The sequence below is a fragment of the Neodiprion lecontei genome, chromosome 1 (assembly GCF_021901455.1).
Source record: "Neodiprion lecontei isolate iyNeoLeco1 chromosome 1, iyNeoLeco1.1, whole genome shotgun sequence".
Classification (NCBI taxonomy): Eukaryota; Metazoa; Arthropoda; class Insecta; order Hymenoptera; family Diprionidae; genus Neodiprion; species Neodiprion lecontei.
Genome location: NC_060260.1, coordinates 20,124,015 through 20,148,225, shown reverse-complemented (window position 1 = coordinate 20,148,225; position 24,211 = coordinate 20,124,015). Strand labels below are relative to the sequence as shown.

General features: G+C 33.8%; 1 protein-coding gene across 7 annotated transcripts in view; it reads right to left on the bottom strand.

The window, feature by feature from the left end:
• Positions 1–24,211, bottom strand: part of LOC107225166 (ubiquitin carboxyl-terminal hydrolase 36) — a 48,691-nt gene that overhangs the window by 13,187 nt on the left and 11,293 nt on the right. For 5 of the 7 annotated variants that reach the window (XR_006903761.1, XM_046736704.1, XM_046736709.1 and 2 more), the window contains 3 exons: positions 24,090–24,203; positions 21,859–22,085; positions 19,211–19,609 (listed from right to left, as the gene is read on the bottom strand). Coding sequence is in view for 6 of the 7 variants with exons in the window: in XM_046736704.1 (XP_046592660.1) it covers positions 19,211–19,609; positions 21,859–22,085; positions 24,090–24,203 (740 nt within the window). In the remaining variant the exon portion in view is untranslated. The remainder of the gene's footprint in view (positions 1–19,210; positions 19,610–21,858; positions 22,086–24,089; positions 24,204–24,211) is intronic. The other 2 variants (XM_015665531.2, XM_046736729.1) reach the window with 2 other exon arrangements.

Genomic DNA, 24,211 nt, shown 5'->3' with positions numbered 1-24,211 from the left:
ATATCCATCGACAATTTTAATTTACCTGAAATTTTCTTGATGCATTTTGTGGTTGAAAAAAAGAGATACATGTTCGACGAAAAAATGTAGTATCCATATTGTCGACATTAGAATATAATTTCTAGTTTTAAATTTGGTATCCGAATCCTTCTTCTACTGCTGTATCATCAAAAGTAATTAAGAAAATTGAACGAACAAGAAGGCATCGGAAAGGCTGTCAATTTTACGAGTCATTGGCTATTGATTTTAAAATTCTAAGTAAATGTGGTTGTATTCGTTCATTAATTATACATGAACCTGTCAATTTTAAAAATGGGTGAAGAATATGATATTTTTGAAAGAATTCGATCTTCTTGCGTTATGACAGTATTGCACCAAGGTATAGGTTCTTTTTTGAATTGCCGCTCAGCCAATATTAAAATTTATGCTTCATATTTAATGTGATTATTAGATATCTTGAAGTAGAAATTTGTCCTGTGATAGAAAAAAAATGTTCGCAAAAATCTACGTTTCAAAAATAAGTAGAAATGAATAATATGACTGATCGTGAGTACCGGTAACAGTCTTATCATTGACTTTCTCAAATCTATCATTAAGGGTAGGTGAGTTTTTAATCATCAGCCAAGCCAGCTAATCCTTTTATTTAATTATTATTAATAATGGATCTTGTTCAAATTTCGACGAGGTTTTGCTTTTTGGTGGTACAATTCATTATTATCATTATCTTATATGGTTATAGACCCATAACGAATACATTCGCACGTTTCACTATGTAAAATGTGTAATGCCGAACTTTTAAAACCGGTATTGCTACGTCGGCTATAGTAAAACCGGAATAACAGCGCTGTGTAAACGTACTCAATGATGGTCACTAAATCTATCCTGTCTCTTGCCCTGCACAAGTCTAACAGCTCATGGGGACATGCCCTATCTGGCATGGCGGGTGTTGGTAGTGTTTATTATTATTATTGATAGTATTATTGCTGTTGTTATTATTATCTAAAAAATTTGTTTTTTTTTTTACCAAGTATTACTATTTCCGTCTATAACGGATTTTGGGGACGAAAATGTACGCGGGGGAGGTACTTTCCACAATTCTCAGAGTAATCAGGAATAATATGAGACATCGCAGCACTATTTTCATGAAAAATTGCTGAAGTATAAAATATGACTTTGAATATTTGCAGAAATGCAATTTAAAAGAAAACCCTACACCATGGTACGTACCATGATAAGACGAGATCGAATTTTTTTAAAAGAGCCTATTATAGGTCTATTTTGACAATAGGTGGGTTAACGTATAATCAGTAGATAAATAGCCATAGTTATTTTAGTATTATATAATTAGTATACGATAGCAAAAAGTAAGATGAAAGAATTTAACCATCGTGATACACGGCCAAATGATTATATTTAAAAAATCATATTACATCCATTAGTTTTGAAGATATAGCGACTAGAAGAAAAGCGTGTGTGCAAATTTAAGATTCGAAATTGCATTCTAATATTAAAAATATGGATAAGCATATATTTCTTCTTTCATTTTTAAAAAAAATTTCGAATAAATTAAAAATGGCGATGTTTCACGAGTGACATGTACAGATTCATCTACACCCGTTCAGAAGTTATTCAGGGGTCCCGAAACTTTTGACAAAACCTCTATACAGGGTAAGCCAACTTAAAGTGTTACACAACAGCTTCTTGGAGATGACTTGAGGCGCCGATAACTTAGGCTGAACAAAAAGTGGTTTGACAAAGGCTGTATAATGATTGAAATCGATTTCTTTTAAAACAATATCAACTTAGAAGTTCCAACTTTATCGTAATTACTTTAAATGTGAACCATCTTTTCATTATCCGTTATATTACAGTACAGATTGTAACAAATCGAAAGACAATCTAATGTAATTTTTTCACGTGATGCGGAAAAAATTAGCTTGCATTTGATTAGAGTATTTTGCTGCAATGAATTTATCCGCCGCATTAGTTAACAACCTTTCCTTTCTAATTTACGTAGGCCAATCTCCAAATTATCGTTCAACAATCAGGTCCCAAAAATTTGATTTTGTTACAATTTAGACATATTATTGTGTATACTAAAATATGAAAGTCATCCAATTTTGAGGCTATCAGACTTTACCGTTCATTAAAAACCTGTCGATTGATTTCACCACTGTTTAGATTTTTTTAGACGTTCCTGTCCTCGGAAGAATTTTTGACCCGATACGTTCGCTGTGCAAAAAATTCTCATCTTTCCAAATATTCAATCAATTTCGGGTACATCGTCAACAACAACGAAAGGGTTTTTTCCGAAAAACTCGTTTTTTTGGCGGTTCCACACACGAATGAAAGTATTTTTATGATTCCATTGAAATGCTGAGAATTTTGCCGTAGCGACCCTAGTTTTTCAAGGTTGTATGACCATGGGATCGTTATTAAACTGAATTTATGTAAATAGTGCACACGTCGCGTCGTTTTGCTGATGGAACGACTTAATAAAAAAATGCCTGTAATAGAATGTGATTTTCTTCTTCGAATATTTGTTACGTACATACGTTGTCTTATTAAGTTTAGTCTAGTGTTATCGATCAAAAAATCTATATCGTTCAAAGAATCTTCCATACTTTAACCGCACTCAATTCGCAGCCGTATGCACGTCGCGTTTTATCCGTTAACCTTTAGAGGGCCAGCATTTTTCCCTGTAAATTCCATATTTTTTAGAGGTATGCTTTACGTATATAGTCACACATCCGGTAAAGTTTCCAAGTTATCTGCCGACTTCTAAAAGAGCCAGATTGGCCCTCGAAGGTTAAACGATGAGATGTATGCACCGTTTAGATAAACTTAGCTCAACAACGATTCTATAGTCATCTCACTTTGATAATCTACGGTCTACGCGGAAAAACTTTCAGCTTTTCAATTGAATCATCAATAGTATATTGCGTAACAAGGAGGCAAACTGGGTCCTTTCGAGCTGAGCGTAAGTTTGAAATATGAGTCGTAGGTGAGCACGCATGCCAGCCGAAGACGAATATTGCAAATACGCGAAGTGAAAAGACCGTGCCACCTTGTTGCACATGATTCTTTAGATATCAAGACTATGTAAGGCGTTTTTTCACGATGCACGAAATTGAGTTTAGGATTGCGTAATGTCAGCTTTCTGTACGCCGCGCATGCGCATTTCGCACACTCACTCTACCGTCATAGAAGCGGGTACTTCGTGTACGGAAAACACGCATGAATAAACCCGTAAATCATGCTCACGTTATATAAAATAAATTTTTCCCATATCTGCTTGAAAAGTTTGTTTTTCGAAGTCTGTGGAGCGTGCGTAGAATGCCACATTTCCGAACAGTGCCGTAAAACGACGGTGGCACGTACAGTGCTTATTCCACGTCAAACCGAACACTAAATTATAACCAATGATTGCAATTTTCTTCTAAGAAGATATGAACGGTTGAAAGTTTCAAAAAATCACAAAAATCGTCGGGCGTGCGAACATTCAAACTACTGTATCATCGAACCCATTAGCCGTGCAAAAAAAGCAAGAGGTCGATTTTGAAGATCTTGAGTCACTCTATGTAGTGGTATATTGCAAATTCACGTTTGACATTAATCAGTTATTATTCATTTGTTTATAAATTTCATTAGCATTTTTCATCAACTCACCAATTTAAGATTTTGAAAAAAATATCAGCGTGTTCCCACTTCAATTCTAGATAAATAGTGAAATTTGAAAATGGAAGAGCAAAATTGTGGAGGTATTTGTCATAAATCATGCGTACCAGACACATTTTGTGAATTCTACTCTTTTGCAGACACACGGACTTTATAAAAGTGATACCGAAAAGCAAAGTTCATTGAAGTTCGAAAATAAACACGAATAAAACTTCCACGATCGAATTTTGTATTGTAACTTTTGCCCTGTAATAATTTGTTCCAACGTCAGCGCAAATATATGTTTATTATCAAATATCACTTTTTATTGATACTTTAAAAAAACAAAGAACAGCGACGAGACTTGAACAGGGACCCCCAGCGTGCCAGCCAACGACCTGACCCATATTACGCAAAGCAGTGAGCAAACGATGCTCGCCAAGCAACAAAAGAGAGCGCCGAAACGAAATTTCGCCGAATAAGTATTGTCCAGTAGAATATTTGTTCGACTTGCTCAAAACTCAATTTGAAAAAATAGGCTCGCTAGAGAATTTTATTCCGCATCTTTTTTCGAAATAAACTATATTGATAATTTTTAAAGTTTATAAAATATTTAAAGAAGTCATTCTTGAGGAAAAAAAAATTTAATGCTTCTTTCACTTCAACTCGTCATAACTTTTTTAAATATTCATATTTCTTCTTGAAACCTGCACACGATAAACTTGCATGTATTTCGCGTCTTTCAAGCCCAATCACAATTTTTTATATGAAATACAAACAATATGGCGATTTTTTAAAACAATTCCGTCAAAATCTTCTGCCGATGTTTTCAGTTGAAAAAGTTTTGTGGGAATTTTTAGCTTCTTAGTATTTGTTTAGTTTAGTTTACTTAGTGCTCTTATTGTTTAACAGCATTGTTAATTTTTCTACGAGCGCACGTCGCGGTCGCGTCTGCGGTGCCTGCCACTCACATTCTCAAACGGCGGAACCGTACCGAAGAAACATGTAGGTATGTTTGTGGAATAATAATATCATTCACAATATTCTTGTAAATGATGTTACAGTTTTTAATATGGTTAAATGAATATTATAAGTATCAAAATTATCGATGCGTAATGTTTATTTGCGAAAGGCAGAAAAATTCGTAGAAAAATTAACAATGCTCTTAAACAATAAGAGCTACTAGGAAGCTAAAAATTCCCACAAAAGTTTTTCAAAGCATTGTGAAAATGTTGGTATGTTTGAAAAATGATAACTTAAACTTTCGTCACAAAACTTTTTAAGCTGAACACATCCGCAGAAGATTTTGACGAATTTTTTTAAAAAAATCGCCATAGTATTTGTATTTGACATAAAGAATTGTGATTGGGCTTGAAAGATGCGGAATACATGCAAGTTTATCGTGTGCAAGTTTGAAGAAGAAATATGAATATTTAGAAAAGTTATGACGAGTTGAAGTGAAAAAAGCATTAGATTTTTGATTCCTCGAGAATGGCTTCTTCTTTAAATATTTTGTAAACTATAAAAATTATCAATATAGTTTGTTTGGAAAAAAGATGCGGAATAAAATTCTCTAGCGAGCCTATTTTTTCAAATTGAGTTTTGAGCAAGTTGAAAAAATATTCTACTGGACAATACTTAATCGGCGAAATTTCGCTTCGTCCCCTTTTCGTTTCGGCGCTCTCATTAATGACAGTCAGTAGTATATGTAGTGCGAAAGAGAGTCTCTCAAAAATTTTCTCCTAAACTAACAAATAATAAGGTTCATTGAACAAAATGCTGTTAGCCTAGTACTCGAGAAGGGTCGGTCCCCCTTCAACATACCTGAGACTCATCGAAATTCGTTATTAACAGTTTCGGGGGTCTGTTTGTTAATTTCACGTACAGCGTCATACTTTCCTTCACAGGTATTGGAAAAAATAACGCGTGTCACATGCGGATATACGATATCTGATTCGTGTAATTACCACATTATAGAGATAAACTGCTATACGGAATAAATTTTGTCAACAGTTCCAATACCTATTTGCAAAAATAAATATTTATTGAAGATTTTCCTTTAACTTAAGTACGCTTTCTAGTGGAAAACGTGCAGCTAAAATAGTCAAACAAAGATGCTTGCAATTTTCGCTCTCATTTCAAACCTTAAGTTTAAAAAAAAAAGTATTCATGTTTTTAGAACAGTCTCCAACGTCATGAAGAATAGATAAGCTTGGTACCTACTAATGCAAAGTCGTATACTTCAAGAACATCACGTGTCCGTTGTAAAGGACATCCATTGTATGTACTAACTTATTATCAAGTATACATGAAATGAAGCAGTTGTGAATCTCATTCTCCCCTGTACTTTAATATGCTACATGGATTCACTATGATTCTGTAGGTCATTTACGTGAATTTGACAATGAAACAGAAGCTCTACGATACAAAAACTACAAGGAGAAAAATATCCAAGTTTGTCGTGTAAAAATTAATGTTCATTTGTGTTTGGCAAAAGAAAGAAATTGCTTTTCTATTTTCCACACTGTATAGTTTAGACACTTCTTTTTCATGATTTTTTCGAAAACTTTATTCGAAATTTATCATGTTGTGAAGAATAAAATACTTTCATTTCTTTGTAAGAAATACAAGTAGTATTATTACACAGGGTCATAATACGTACATGCATATATTATATATATATATATTTATATGTATATATATGGGCAGATCCATTACTTTTCGCCGAAACGTTGCGGGGGTGAGTCACCAATTTGGCTGCCGTTTTCTTTTTCTCGAAAGCAGGTCAGAAAAAAAGGTGATCCTGAAAATTTCAGCTCGATGCGCCCAAATCCGGCCGCTGGAGAATTTTGTGAAATTTGAAAAAAAGTCGAGTTTTCAGACATTTTCAAAAATTTATATTTCAGCTTCTATATTACTCAGAGATTCCAAACAAACGACATCCTTCTCTGTCAGCCTTATATTTTCAAGAAAAAAATAGTTAATTAGTTCAAACTCACATCCGGCTTAGCTGGGAGCTCCTGGACTGGACTGCTATTTTCATAAAATTTTCCTTATTTTCAACAGGCTCTCAAATCTACATTTTTGATCGCTTCTATGTCACTGAGTTGTCGCCATATAAAGTAGATCGATTTTTGAAAAAAACGCTGTTTTTGAATAGTTAAAACTTTTTTCTGTCAACTCGAAATCCTTTCAAATTTTCATTGTATCCCTAAACAACCCTGAAAATTTCAAGTTTGGCTTGGAACTGGTTTCCGAGCTATGAATTTTTAAAAATGTCAAATTTTCGATTCAATATGACATTTTTTGTGGTTTATTGTAAGATTCGCTAATTTTACGCACTTAATTAATACTTACTCGAAATTCGATTGTAGAGTAGGGGGCAAAATGAGCCAGCTGAAAAAAAAGAAGACCAAGGGAAATAATTATTCCATCTGACTTCTCGTTGAGAATTTTAAATATGTAATTTTTCTGCATTTATTTAAACTGCTTAAATACTTTATAAACTTTTTCAAAATATGTAATTTGAATAAATGTAGAAAAATTACATATTTAAAATTCTCAACGAGAAGTCAGATGGAATAATTATTTCCCTTGGTTTTTTTTTTTTTTTTTAGCTGGTTCATTTTGCCCCTTACTCTACAATCGAATTTCGAGTAAGTATTAATTAAGTGCGTAAAATTATCGAAACTTATAATAAACCACAAAAAATGTCATATTGAATCGAAAATTTGACATTCTTAAAAATTCATAGCTCGGAAACCAATTCTAAGCCAAACTTGAAATTTTCAGGGTTGTTTAGGGATACAATGAAGTATAATCCGGGAAAATTTCAAGGGATTTCGAGTTGACAGAAAAAAGTTCTAGCTATTCAAAAACAGCGTTTTTTCAAAAATCGACCTACTTTATGTGACAACATCTCAGTGAAATGGAAGCGATCAAGCAAAAATAGGGCAGATATTATGAGAATATACCTTAACGAAAAATATAAGCCGTCAACCAACCTTCGATTTTCAAAAAATGTAGACTTGAGAGCCTTTTGAAAATAAGGAAAATTTTATTAAAATAGCAGTCCAATTGGGAGTTCCCAGCTAAGCCGGATATGAGTTTGAACTGACTATTTTTTTCTTGAAAATATAAGGTCGACAGAGAAGGATGCCATTTGGTTTGAATCTCTGAGTCATGTAGAAGGTGAGATATAAATTTTTGAAAATGACTGAAGAATCGACTTTTTTCAAATTTCAAAAAATTCTGCAGCGGCCGGATTTGGGCGCATCGAGCTCAAATTTTCAGGATCACCTTTTTTTCTGACCTGCTTTTGAGAAAACACACGACAGCTAAATCGGTGACCCACCCCCGCAACTTTTCGGCGATAAATAATGGATCTGCCCATATACATGTATATATATTATATATATATATATATATATATATATATATATATATATATATATATATATATATACGATATATACAGTGTGGAGCATTTAAAGTGTGACAGAGCAATAGTACTCAACTATTAATGATAATCAAAAAAGTTTCACATGAAAGTTACATTGTTCGAGAAGGCCGTCGTACCGGACCATCTTATTTCTTTTTCGGTGGAGGCGCCAAAGCTACGTCAAAGTCAACGCTACTTTTTTAAATGGAACAATGTATTTTTTTTCTACGACATTATTACTAACTTTGAGGCAAATTCAGTGATCTACAACACAAGGTCATTGTAGGCACGCGAAGTATGAAAATAGTCGAAACATCGAATTAAATGAAAAGAAAACATTTGCGTCATTCACAACAGTTGACACGGTAACTTGGTAACAAATGTCTCTCGCCATACAGTGGTGGATACCTCGCAACCAGCGAGCATTTAGCAGTCTTACCCTTACCGATCGAGCAAACTCGCCTTTTTTCTTCCTACATTAAGTAAACCAACGAACGGAAAGGGTTCATATTTCCATGGTGCATCGCTCTGTCGTGGCGGAATGCAGGAAAATTATTCATAATCCGAAAATCCCAATAATAATCGTAATTTCCCGAAAATCATAATCCCGAATTCCAGGGGCCAAAAAGTGCAGAGTTGAGATACTTTCCGCAATTCCGGAAAGAGTGAGGAGTAAAATGAGCTATCGTGAGACTGTTTTCATGCAATATTGAGGTCGCTAGACGAAAAATAGGAATTAAAAAAATAAAACACGTAAATAAGGGATGCTCTCACGATCACCTGGGCGTACGGCCGAGCGTTCCAACCAAGGTACAGTTGTAAAAAGTATCTCAACTGTGCACTTTTTGGCCCCTGAAATGCGAGAAATGTCGGAATAGTGACACGTTCCAAAAACCACCCATTTTTTTGACGATTTTCGTATTATGAATAATTTTCCCGAATTCTGCTACGAAGGAGCAATGCACCGTCGAAATTTGAACCCTTTCCATTCGTTTGTTTATTCAATATAGGCATGAAAAGTTTATAAAAATATAGAAAGTGAGTTTGCTCGGTCAGTAAAGGTAGGACTGCTTCATGCGCTTGATACATTACCCTGTAATCGAGAAAAAGTTATATGTATATGAGTGGGTCCACGTCACTTCACTCAAAAAAAAACCGTCAAGTCACGAATGTTTGCGCCATTCGAAATATTCGTAGTACTACGTAAAAAAAAAAATACCATTTCAAGGATTTTGAAATTTTTTCAAGTATGGTGGAGTCAGAGCTATGTGAATTCTTTTAAACCATTGTTGCACCGCTATGTTCGACAATTCACATCTCCGAAAGTATTCATCGGAGCGGACTGATCCTGCTATCATTCTGTTGGTAAAAGAATGCGCTTCCATACAAAAAATTATATTTTGAAAAAAAAAAAAAATTTCTTTCAATTCTATTTTGCGGTTTCTTTTTTTGATTTCGCTGCCATTTCCGCGCGACTAACAACAATTCATGGAGATAATGTTTTTCAGATACCTGTATCTTTCCCCTTCAATCCTAAAAAAAATCTATGGAGAAAATACCTGGGCCGGAGAAAAAAAAAGAAATGTCTCGTCGTGCGTCACCGCGTAAATTTCATTTGATGCTCTTCTACTTACCCGGGCTATCCATTCTACGAAAATAGTTATTTAACGTAGCGGTGCAACAGTGGGTTACAAAAATTCACATAGCTCTAACTCCGCCATTTTTGAAAAAATTTCAAAATCCTTGAAATGGTATTTTTTTTTCACATAGTACTACGCATATTTTGAATGGCGCAAAGATCCGTGACTTGACGGTTTTTTTTTTTTTTTTTAATGAAGTGACGTGGACCCGCTCATATACTTAAATATATTAGAGGAATCAACCCCAATGAACCAGGCTGACTAGCTGTTACCATACTGGATGTGGGATTGATAAAAAAACGCACTTAAAAAAAGGATAAATTTTGTTGTTTGTGTACAAAAGGTGTGTATAAACTCCAATCACTATTTTTGATGGTGGAAAACTTTCAAAAATATGTTAGCGCAATCTGAAAATAACTAAGAACCCTAATCAATGAACGAGTCTTTATTTCTCTCTGAGTAAAACGGTAAGTTCATTGAGGGATAACTTCTGTAATCATACATTAGTAACTCATCAAATTATTTAGAATAGAATATAATTGGACATTTGTACTTTGTATTGCATTTTGCATTTCACAGCTGAACTCATAATGATTAATAACTTTTCTAGTCCTCAATTTCCGTAAAACTTTTGAGGGAAATATGAACCATTTTTATGGGTTTGGGCTGGGTTTACAATGTTTTGACAATTTTTTTGTGACCAAACGTAGAGTTAAACTTTCACTAGGGATCCACATTAATAACTATAGTCGCGCTGCCGACTATTTTAGCAATATTTAAGAAGTTAATATCAATTTTTTACCCTTCTTTCTGACGAACAAAATTTTTACAAGCAGTAATAAAATTTATAACTCAAAACTCAATGAGACGACACTTTTTTCAATTTTCCGTGTCGATAGTGAAAGTAACAAAAAATGTAGAATAATCGACATTGGTACTTGCACAGTGATCGGAATCAGATACACAGACCAAATTTTTTTCAAACCACTTCTGACCAGGAATCGTTAACATCGAATTCGTTTAACCAAACTACTTTGGTGCTAAAGTAGAGTAAGTAAAGAATTAATATTCAATTCTATGGAAGGCTTATGATTCACATATTTTTCACAAAATCTCATTACATTTTCTCGTAGGTTAGGGGCTGTACTTAAATTACGTAACACATTTAGAGTTACTTTTTTAACCCTACCTTCCTCATGTAACAGACCGCACCAAAATAAGAAACTCCTCCCTACCTCCTATATTGTGCGGAATTTTTCAATTCGTGAAAATATCTAGTCATCTTTGAGCATTAACTTCCATATTAAGTGGGCTAGTCTTGTGCTAAGATTTGCCGCATAAAACGACTTTCAGGTTTGCTAAAGGCAAACTCTGGCGCGCCAAATTGAAGAAAAAATTTTTTTGCAATCACCGTGAAGTTTGATTTCAACTCATTTTGATAAATTAAATACAATCGTTAAAAATGCCGTCCCCTGTACCATAATAAATAGTACAAAACTAGTTTGACTCCCCCCGTGCCCCTAAATTTGTTACGTAATTTAAGTACGCCCCCTGATTGTCCTCAAATAGATAGTTTCTGTTTGAACGGGTGTTCCATTGTCATAAATACTAAGAATTTCTCTTTGTTGAGAAATTGATTTGGCGTTACTGTAATTTGAAGAGAAGACACTACATTTGATGAGTGGTACACTTGACTCATTAGATTCTCAAGAAAATCCCAAATCAACTTTGAGTGAAATAGGCGCATATTTATAATTGGAAGGTTATTACGATATTCCGTGAGTTTATGTGTTTTGTTATGTTACTATCAGTGTGTCAAACAATTTATCGTTAGACTATGGATGACGGAGAATGTTCGTTATAAAATAATTGATGTCAAAATAACCATCCTGAATTCGAGACACGAGATTAAAAACTTCTGCTGGGGGGGAGGGGGGGGTATTTTTTCACGCGAAAATTGTCATCTGGTTGCATGCAAAAAGGAATTGACAATATGCGGTGCCTGTCAATGATATATCGGTTCCGTCGAGAGAAATACAAAAATATGAAGCATAGAAAAGAATTTTGCAAAAGGTAGAAGCCATAAATTACCATACTTGAACAATAACCCAAATTTTAAATATCGACATGCTATTGCACAGTGTGTGATCTGTGTAATAAGTAATGCCTGTTTGAGCGCTATAAAAAAAGAACTTATTGAATTGGTGAAACTATTCAATAATTAATAGTGGATTATTCGCGTGAAAAGAACATATGAGTTTTGTTGATGAAAAGGTTCTTGCCTTCATTTATTTCAACAATTATTATATCGTGACCTTGAAAAATTATAAAAATTACTTTTCTGTACTACGAAAAAAAAAAAAATCACAAGAGACCGCTATTCCATTTGCTATGAGAAAATAATAAGGAATTCCAATTTCCAGTACTTGTTTTTGCCGATGGAAAAAAGTGAATAATAGATATTTTAAAAACTACTGATGATGTTTCCGATTTTACTCTCATTTGCTTAATTTAGTTAAATTTAGTTTAGTTTGGCTTAGTAGCCATGCTCTATTCTACAGATACCTGTACCAGAGCAAATGATAACTCCCGATATTCTCAATAAGTAGTCGATTCGATAGAACAATCTATGGACGAAAGTGTTCCGAACAAAAACTAATCGACTGCATAAAATAGATTGCACATGATTTTTGTATTGTTCATATCTGTTGTAAAAATGAGTTTAAATATTTTTTTATAATTTTTCCATGAAAAAAACAATTATATTTTAGAAATTTTTTTAAAATAGTTTCACCATACGCATTCTAGAAGTTGCAAATTACAATCGTTTGTAATTTCATTACAGTACGTAGGATGCAAAAAAGAGCTATATTGCTGTATTTAAATCCACTTTTCTCATAACTTAAGTTGTTTGAACAATCGATGTTTAAATTAGGCGTTAAAAATGTCGTTTCAGAAATTGCTGTTTTCATGTTCCATGTTGAAGATGTTTTATTGCCTTTTCTGGCAAAATCGATAGTATATTGGGTTAGATGGATCATAGTGACAGTGTATCGAGTTCAAAATACTATATGCCATTGACATCAAAATAAAAATTCCGAAGTACGTGAACTATGGTATTGAAATAAAGAAAGAATTTTAGTGCTACACGCTCAGTCTCTCGTCACAATCACAACTCATTTTTTGTCTCTCTGATCTGGAAGCCTCTTTATTTCATTAGTCTAAAGAATCTCGTGCACATCCTGTGCACACCTGACTTTTTCTTCTCATTTCCAGAACCCTGATTTTGCAGTCTGCTTTCTGGACCCACTTACGCTTTGTTGCTTCACATCTATCTTCTACACTGTATATTTCGACTCCATCTTTTAAACCAATCGCCTCAAAATAAACGTCAAACTGATATTCTAATCATACCTACATTTAATCACCCCTTCCCGGTTAGTTCCATAATGTAGAAACGAATAAACGAATCAAAGATCGGTACAATGATAATTAGGAATAGTATTATACCATTCAGGTTACATGTTTACACAACTTGCTCAAGCATGACATACGTAACTCTGTAATTTTGGAAAATGTTGCCATACTGAAAGGAAAAACGATTGTAAGTTTACGTTTCTCCAACTTTAGCTAATAGCATATAAGAGAGATAAATCATCTCTACCCCTTTTTCGGATCAAAAAAATTGGAAACATTTTAGATAATAACATTGTTTCTGATCTTGAAGTTGGAGTTTTTTCTGAGGCTGAATACCGACACTAGTGTTTTAACTTGATGGATTTTCTGCAACCGGACCGTGCAAAAACACTATCATAATTATATTTCAACCAAACACTTATTTTATGATATATCGCATCAGGGCAACAAATGCCTGGCTTTTTTGAGTTTGGACCATGTTTGGATTTGCAATTTTCGAATCTATAATATTGAAAAGTGACTTTTCTACAGTTAAAAAATAGGCTGACACAGAGCAGAGAACAGTAACTCCCATAAGAATGCGAGGCTTTTACTCGTAATTATTTGCTTCTACTGAAAAATGCCAATTTTTTAGTCGTGTCACCTTTGTCGCCGGGGTGTGATTCGTTATACTTTACTAGAACGGTTAGAAAATCAAGAGATTCAACTAAAATGCAGTTCCAACAATAAAGCTTGTGTAAGATCTTACATTATAAACTGGAAAATGGCACTATTCGAACTTTTATCAACGATTTTCAATGCATCTTTAATATCTAGAAACGATGATCAGTCTGGAAGTAGTTTGAATGACGTCTACCGACAAGCAGGGCTGGGTAATATTGAAAAACAGTTTCATTTTAAATATGTAATTGAAACATAAAATGCTATTTTGCATTTTCTAATTCAAACAAATTAAAAAATTCGTAATCTTTTTTTAATGTAAAAACGTTAGCAACGCGTCAATTCTTTCCCTCGAATAGAGCAGTGATTTGATAAATATCTTGAATATACCTATTGAATACACGAATGTCAAATATGTCTACTTGTAAGTTCTCATTCCATAGAGACCAGAGCATATCAAATGATATTCTACGAATAAACAGTCTGATGGTGTGTTTACAATACTTTTTCAATTACTGTACAACGATAAGCTGCATCAAGCAAGAATTTTTAAGACCCTAGTCTTTTAAAATTGTAAAACGGTTTTTCAAATACAATACTTGTCCACCATCATTTACACCATTTGCACGATTATTTGCACATACAGTGGAATGCTAATATGTCCAATGGGAGACACGTCAACGACATAACGTAATACAAATAAACTACATTTGCTGCTCAAAGTAATAATGCATGTAGAAAATAAGATGACAAGCAAAAGATGGTATACCTCAATTATTGGAAAAAAAAAAATGATTTACAGTACATTATATATCATTTGATATTTTGGAACTCACATTAAATATCTATGCAATACTTTTCATTTTAAATCAAATTTCGCAAAGCATTTCCATTTCTCTTTGAACATGATTTTTGTAAGCATTTGCCATTTTCTATTCTAAATGCATTTATGAATGCATTTTACCCAGCGCTGCCTACAAAAAAGGTAAGCCACATATCATTCCCAATCTGAAATTTGATTTCGCATATGTTACATGTTAAATTACTGTTATAAGTCTTCAATTCCAATTTAAAATCGATTTGTTGACTTGTGATACACTGCAGTAAATACATCACTTATTACCACCTTTATGACAAATGGTTTTAAAAACGTAAGCAAGATGATGCAGTCTAGAGTCGTTACTGTAAAACATTTTGTTCAGTTAGATCAAGATAGACTAGTTCAAAAAACTTATGAATATATACATAAAAAGCCATTTGAGAATAGAAGTAAACAATTTGGTAAGAGCATCAAACAAAACTGAAACAAATTAGTATTAAATTCGCAGGAATATTGCTCAAGTAATTAGTGAATTGCTTAGACTACAAGTATAGCACAAGTTTTCAGTGCTTCAACATATTTATGCTACTGTCCTTAAAGGGTTTGCCATATGCCCTAGTTGGAGTACGCCTTTTGTAAACTTTACTACAATTCACCCGCATAGCAATCATATGAAACTCGCCAAAAACACCACAAAATCAATCCAGGGTGTCCAGCGATATCAGAATTCAAAATTCCCGTATAATTCCCGTATATTCCCACTGATTTCTTTCCACAACTCCCGTATATTCGTATATAATGATTTCTATGGCGTTTGTGTATTATGATGATATAATCACGATGATATATTCGATGATGTGTAGAACTGATGAATCCGGGTGGAGGCAAAAATACAGAAAAATCAAAAATTAAAAGCGTCACAATATCGAGTTTTCAAATGCGCGAAAATGTATTTCATAGAATTTCAAAATATACCTAGCTGAATTACAGAAAAGGCAAAACGAAAGGTAAATATAGTATAGAAAATCATGACATGGAACCATCGCAATGCTGATGTATTCTTATTCGTTGTGACAATTTTATATTACAGCTCTCTATACTCTAACTTTTCTACATAAGGACTTGTCTATGTTTCGACTTTCTAAGTATTTTAAAAATTTTGAAATTGCAGTGATATTTCAACGAAATATTGATTTTTAAAAATTCATTAGTTAGCGGGTGAATGGAAAAATGGCAACTTCATTGCGAATTCCCGGTTGCTCTAACAACTTCCGGTATAATTTGCATATGATTCCCGGTTGCTGGACACCCTGCAACCACAGTTTGTGTTCAATAATACCCTAGGGTTATGCCAGTCGGAAAAAAGTGACACAGTGATTGCAGACTACAGACTACATCAAAAATTTTACGATTGCAAAAGATTTCCCCTTTTAAATATGATAATTTGACTACATATGACTAGAGGAAAATTTCATTACTACCGTGATTACAAAAAAAAAAAAAAAGGGACGCCTGTTATTTAGATTACTTTATCTCGAAGTTTACAGTCTTGGAAAGTGAGCCGGAGGGTTGACCGCATAGTGAATAACCTCGAGCATAACACTGGATAAGGCACACAAAACTCAAACTCACAGACTACAAACTGTAGATAGGTCAAATTCCCACCCGCGCATACGCATGACGCAGAGTGCCTACATGCCACCTGACAAACAACAAATAAAACCATCTTACTGGCGCGGTTTTAAAATTTCATGTCATTAAGGGGAGAGACCCATGTGACGCGCTGAAAGGAAGGTCATTTGTAGGAATTTTTTCTTCAGCATCATACAATTGATCCTTACAAAATTTTTAGGGTATTTTATTGTAAGTGTGAATGAACAAAATCAAATTATGTTGGTATAATATCAAAAAAAGGTTATCAAAGTAAATATAAATTGATTTTCTTTGCGCGAAACCGTGCCCGCGATGATTTCATAGACAGTCTAACGCCTGTTCTATTCATCTGAAATAAAATATTCAAAACAAATACTTTTCTCAAAAAGTATACGCATGATTTGAACCTAATTCGAGCCAGACAATATCATTATAAATGTTGATTCAAATTATGCGTATATTCTTTGAGAAGTCATTGTTTTGAAATTTGATTTCAGATGAATACAACAGGCGCTAGACTGCCTGCCAAATCATTGCACAAACGGCTTCGTGACAAACAACTCAATTAATAATTACTGTGATAATCTTTTTTTTTTTTTTGATACCAAAAAAATTAGATTTTGTTGGCTTAAATTTCCAGTAAAATACCCTAAAAATTTTGAAAGGATCAATTGTACGGTTTCTTTGCGTGGCCGCAACATATGTCCGATTATTTTGAGGCACAACTAATTAGCTTTACTTGAGAAAATTCTTTTACATGACTACTTGATTAGATACTTAATCAAATCTAAGAGTTATGCCGACGTTCACACCTGTACTTCGATTTTATTTGACCACAACTGAAGGCTTCTGCTCGTGACCATTACAAACAAGTGAATGAATAACTTATTACTTATTTTTAATCCACTTGATTTACCTGGGTAGTTTCGTTCTTCAATGGCGAGATTGTCGTGAAATGGTCTGATTTATCAGTAATATCGTTTCAAGTTTCTTTGTATTGCAACTTTTTCAGAAGATTTTCAAGTTCACTAATTTTGAATCTGTCAACAAGATATGGATGTCAAAAAAGCTGCATTAGTTTATCTCCGTTGACGTGCTATTTATGTGAAAAATTGTCACATTTTGTAATAATGAAACACCCTGACAACTCGAAATCATCGTTTTCGGGGTGATTATCTGTAAGAAAATTCTGAGTTACGAGATTTTGTTTAAATATATGAGAATTATAAAATTTTGGAAGAATTGACTTTCAGTTTAGAGTACTATGTTGCACCAATATGATTTAGGCGAAAGGCGTAGAAGCTGATAAATCATGGTTACATATGTTTTGAAAAACTTTTGGTAAGTATATTTCGAAAGGGGGCTATTGAAATAAAAATTTGAAAAACTTTACAATTTGTCACACTTCACCATAGGGACGAAAAATTCGAAGAAAGATTATTATTCTTTAGTTTAAACGACAAATGTGATGTAATTTTTAGGTCGGGGTAAAAATGTAAATAGATTAGAAAATACTGGGATCACAATTCTAGAAGATCTGCTTTATTGCGATCTTCTGGCAGAAACGTGGCTTAAAAAATTGTACCTAGCGGTAAAAATATGCACTACAGTGAGTAGGTCACGCTGTACATACACAAATGTGGACAAGTGCATTTTTATAAAAACATATTTTGTTTTTGTAATTTTATAATATAAAACGAAACTTTCATGACAAGATATTTATAAATTTGCACATAAACAAATATATAGTCCAAGTCAGCTGATGCGATTCGACCTACTTGCTCAGATGTTGCATATCGCCACCAGATAGCGTATCCGAGTGCTAGAGTTCTCAATAGAATTTTAAAAAGTAGAAATTCGTCAGAATGAACAAAAATATAGCAAGCTAAAACATAAAATCTTCAGAATTCTACCAATTCTATGTTCTGGGTAATTATATTTTTGTTCATTCTGACGATTCTGTGAGTTCTAGACGTTGACCTCGCCATATCTTGTCTTTTCTACATTTCGAATTTTTACATTTTGAAACTCTATGAAATAGAGTTTGGCATCTTTGACAAGTCGATATTCCGGCCATTCTATTTTTTGACCGTTCTAAAATTTCAACTCCATCCGTAATTTTTGCTTCAAATCTGCTGTATCAGAAAAACAGGAACATGAAAAAGTGAACTACGTTTTTTTCTCAATTATGTCTACAACATATGCAAGCAAGACTTTAATAATCGATATAAATTATTGTTTCAATATATCAAAACTTTAAGCCAATTTTTAGGACATTTTGTAAACAAAGTAAAAAAAAAGACATGCGCAATATAAAGATGCAACTCTGAACGGTCGCAATTTTCGCGAAGAATAAAACATCTACTATAACATTAAGTTTTATTTATTACCTATATACCACGTTTTAAAAATTCTTTCGAATTTTATGTCTTAGATCGTCTGACTTTGAGGAATGTTGGTGTCGCTGTGAATCATGTCAGCAACAGATACAATTGATAACGACTATAATAAACACTGCGTGCATAAATTTGCATTCAGAAAATTTCTAACTGTGCCTCGATACACCTACTTATGAATACCAAAAGCCCAATCGAATTAAATGAATTTTTAATGAGATAATATTTTTTAAATATTAAAAGGATTCCAAGTAGTCAATACGATATCAAATCAAGGTCTATTTGATTCTGTCAAAGCCCATGCCTAATCCAGAGGACACCAGCATTATGGAAATACAGCAATTTCCACTTTCTTGTTTACCATAAAAAAAATAATCTCACGAATATAACATATTTTGACTAGATTGCAGCGTTACAATCACCTTGTGAGTATTTAGAGTATTCAATATCTTCTATGTGATAGTCATATCATTGGCCATAGTGTAAGGAACAGTAATGTTATAAAGTTGAGGTAATAAAAACTTACACATGAATCATCGAACGTGTAATATTGTCCAGTAGAAACTTGGGCAACGGCGGTGTAATGGCCACAGTTGACAGAAGGTCCCATATGAGTGACGATAGAGGTAAGCTTGTACGTTAACGTACGCGGCGACTCTCCTGGCTCCCGCCGTAGATAAGGGCCTATATCGACAATCTGTTTGAAACCGATATGCCTGGAAATTTTTCCACCCAAAACACTGAACCGTTTTAGCTGGACACATAGGACTTTTGGGGGACGTTCAAGTGTGAACTGCTTTGTTGCTGGTACACGTCGTTTGCAAGCCTCGCATTTGTAATCATTATTGTCAAGCTGCTCCCGACTGAAGTAACTCGAGAGTGCCTCATCCAAAGTACTCGCTTTTCGAATATCCACCAGGAGATCCTAATGAGTCACAAAAACATAGATCAAGCAAAACAAGAGACGATTAATTATGGAAGCAGGAACCTGTTTACTTAAAAATTTTAGCCCCCACCCATTATGATGTTCCCACAAGGGAATATGATAATCGATACTGGAGAAATTGGATTCGAACCTGACTGTAATGGAAACTTGAGACTTGAGACTTTTAAATTTAACATTTCTCAGTATGTTTCAAATTTTCTGTATGAAATACTAAAAAATCTGTCTATTAACGTTTTCAGTCACAGTGGGATGCTTAGCGTCCCACCACAAAAAATTCCATGTCTTAACCTTATTACACTTTATTTACAGCTTCAAATAATCTTTGTTACTTTATATAACCCAAAAATCCCTCGAGTAACAAATTTCAGCTAGAATCATTGCATTTTCGTAGTTTTTGTGAGTTTACATCAGCCAGATTGGATCCACCATCTTGAATTCAGAAATTGTCAAATTCAGGCCAAAATATTGAGTTGAAAAATATATGACTGAAAGGGTTAAACTAAAAAAAAACCTAGTATTTTCAAGATGTTTGCACTAAAGTAACAGTGTCTAACCGTTTCAAACAGGCCATTACTTTTTATCAAAGTTCTGGATACTTTGTATAGGTTAAGAAAGCTGCTCACTGATTTTGGTAAACTTCATCCATAGACAAGCCATCACAGGCCATCAAACTTTTCCAGAAGTTTTCAAGTTATGCCCAAAATTTCTCTATCAAATTACCGGACTTGGACATTTAGCCTACTACTCGAAATTTTATAATATCAATCTTAGATGCTAAATTAACTATCCCAACAAATTCCAAAAATCAAGTTCAACAAAATTCGGAACTTTCTGAATTATTTTCTACCATTATGAATCCCAAAAGTTTAAAGGGTGATTCGAAATCAGGTGAAAAATCGCGATAACAATTTCTTTTTCAGTAAAATTAATGCCTATATAACAATGGAGTACTACAGAGGAGAGAAATGTCTAACGGATATCCAATGAAAATATGGTTCCCAAAAATCAAATATTTAGGGGCACTGTTATAGACGAGACCTCTCAACTTCCGCTGGTTTAGTATGATATGAGCTACATACTGACACATACCAGGACATTGTGTGGATATAGTTCATAAGGACCCCTAATTATACGCAATCTTAGGTACACATACATTCATAACATTAATGCAACAAGAAAATATTCAGCTTATTTCAATTAGTGTAAGTCTGAGGGGTGTTGACAAAAAGTGAATAATTACACAAATAACAAATTGCATGATCTTGTTTTTTCTCAGCTTGTAAACGGTCTATGGTTTTGATGACTACTTTTTTTTGCCTATGTACTTAGACTTTAATAGACTTTGTGTCGTATCATCATCAAAATGCCTTGATATCTCTGAGGTACATTAACATAAAGGAATATTATTCAATGTAATTATACGTATATCCCTGTCTAAAATAAACAACCTGTTCTTGTATCTCTGTTATCCTCGGTAACATGCAAACGAATTGATCAAAATGGGCACCCCGATTGTCATTCCTTCGATTTTTTTTTTTTTTTTGAGCTTTTAGCATCACGTTGCGTAGACTTTTTGTTCATCCCGGCAAAAATAAACCTATCAATAACAATCAGCATAGCTATCAGCTACCACATTTCAAAAAAATCAATTACTAAGAGATTCACCTCACCAAAAGATAAACGTGGTGTAAGCATATAATCTCTCTTCAGAGAAAACAGCTTGAAACAGAATTCAAGACAAGTTGGCTAACTGATCAGTCAAAAATGTGACATGCTATAAAACACGCTGCTAATATACAAGACTTAAACTTAAACCTATATGGCCATATTGCATCCAACTATACAGTTCTGCCTATACCCCTAATATCGAAATCCTTCAAAGATTTCAAACTGAAGCGTTAAGAGCCGTACTTGTTGTACTAAATTACATCTCTAACTTCGTAATTCAAAGAGATATAGAGCTACCTTCAGTGCAGAAAGAAATAATACGCTACAGTATTGAATAATAAAATAAATTAAACACCGATCGAGTTAGTTAGAATCAGTACCCAAACAATACTAAAAAGATTCAAGACCTCGGACTTGATCTCAAGGTTTAACTGCGTGTGGTACCTGGGTGTGCCTAAACTCTAGTGTCAAAACAACGATTACTCTTAAGACAAAAATAACCCTCATTGGACTGTTTCTAAAAGCCAGTACCACCAATAAAATTATTGAATGATCATTACCTGGAAATGTTGGAACGTAGTAGATATATGACGGCACTGCAGGCATTTAACTTCAGTGCGTATATACCCGCCGAATATCTGATTTACAGGTGTCGTTTCTTTAGAATAATTGTCCAACTTGGATGCTCTATGCCTGGACAAATATGCCCTCTCCATGCCTTCCAACAGATAGCGTAAGAATTCGTGAGCATCTTCTTGTTGCCCAGGCACCATCGTTCTGCAAATAACTGTAATGAAGATGTGATATTAGAAAAATAATATTGATTGGGTGTTAGAAAGAATGATCGACTAAATAGTTTTACTCGCTAAACAATAATCCTTACTAGTAGGTAAGTTTATTAAAACAGCTACACTCACCAAGTGACTTTTACTTATTAGATTTTCAATTTTTCGGATTTTGTTGAAAGTAAAACTGTAATTACACTAATCTCACTGTCAGGGCTCTGAGGAATTTATAATATTTGGGCAAATATAAGAGGAAGACTTCAAAGTTTTGGAGAACGTTAGTTTAAGTCAGTCATGGTGAAGTTAGTAACGTTAACGTCATATAACATGAATGAAAAAAAATAACTATTTTGCAAACATAGATTGAGTTTTGAAGGAGTTAAGTTTGCAGTATATAAGTATGTTCTGTTTCATTATGGTTCACGAAGTTCCAATCAATCCTAACATTGCGATATAACGATTCTTCCGTACGTGACATTGTCACATTAACATTACGAACTTCAACCTCATCTGTATCATGAGAGTTGCCACTATTGTCGAAATGATTAACTACCAAATGACATCAATTCACTAAATTCTAAATTAAAACCAAACTTATCAAAACCAATAAAGAATTCATTTAAAACATTTGAAATTATGTGGTGGTGACCTATATAATAGTAATTTTATTGATAAAACAGAACGACCATCCACATCAACTAGAAATTTAATGACTTTAGACTATTGCAACAATTGAAAAGTATAAGGCAAATAATTGCTTATTTTATTTGTTTTATTTAATTAATTATGCATCCGGAGTTGAAGTCCCAAAAGATCCAATATTAGATATCAAAAACAGTTGCGTTCAACTACCTATTCAATGTAAGTCAAGAAAAATCTCAAGCAATAAGCAGAGCTTACAGAAATATGAATTTTTTCACAGAAAATCATCATGCTTCCTGGAGAATCAATATTCTATTACGCAATCATCATTCGACTTTGTTCCAATAGGGATACATGCTTGATGTATAAAGACCCAAACTGCGACTTATGACATAAAAAAATGCCTTCACCAGCAGCCCTTCTTCGTTACTCTTGATTAAACATTTCATAGATACTTTTTTACAAATGTAGTTGAGTTTGTGTTACTACATGCATCAATAGACTTCAATATGTTTTTGAAAAACATTTAAAGTAATTCACACGTGCAAGCACACTCGAGTTTGACTCAACATTGGCCCAGGCATCTAACAATTGAATAATCTGGAGGAAAAACAATAGTACAAAAATGACATAAACTGGGCACTAATTGTAAGTTATCTTATATTCATTATGACTTTGATGAACCGAACAGAAACGTTTAATGGAAGCGGCTGATGAAATCGCCAAGTTTGGCATTTTTAAATAGAACTAAATGCGCATCAGACTACTCATTTTCGGGGCTTAGAAACCACGAGCAACCATCTCAAAAAGTTTTGAGAGATTCACCAATTTTTTTTCCGAGACATAGGGTCGTGAAAAAAATTACCGTTGCTAGGCATTTTTCAGATAAATCCTGGAAACACGACGAAAAATCGAAAGAAGTTATGAATACTTGATTCGAAGGAAATAACACAAACATTGCTAGAGAAAGGACAAAATATGGCTTTCAGTTGTTTTTCTCAGCTTCAAAGCCATAAAAAAATAAAAGCAATTCTAAGCAATCTTTACATGGATGCTCCTACGAATCCTAAAAAAATTAATGTGACAGCTCGACATCTTGCTCAAAAGAAAGAGAGCGGGTAGTTTGGAACCTATCAAAGATCGAAACATGCATTACCAAAAACATTCTTTCAGTTTTGAGATGGTTGTTCGTGATTTTTAAGGCCCGAAACAAGTAGTCTGATGCGCATTTAGTTCTAGTGAAAAATACCAGACTTAGCAATTGCATCAAGTGTTCCGCTTAAGTGAGATTGGATTGTGATTATTCAAATGGTAGATAAGGCTTATTAGATCGATTAAATGCATCGCATTTGAATTGTACTTACGCTTCAACTTATTATAAATGTAGAAAGGCTTGATAGCATATCCAGATTTCTGGTGGCTGAACTGCAACGTTTTCGCCATTGCACAGGTAAGACATTCTCCAGCTCCATCTAAAACTAACCTA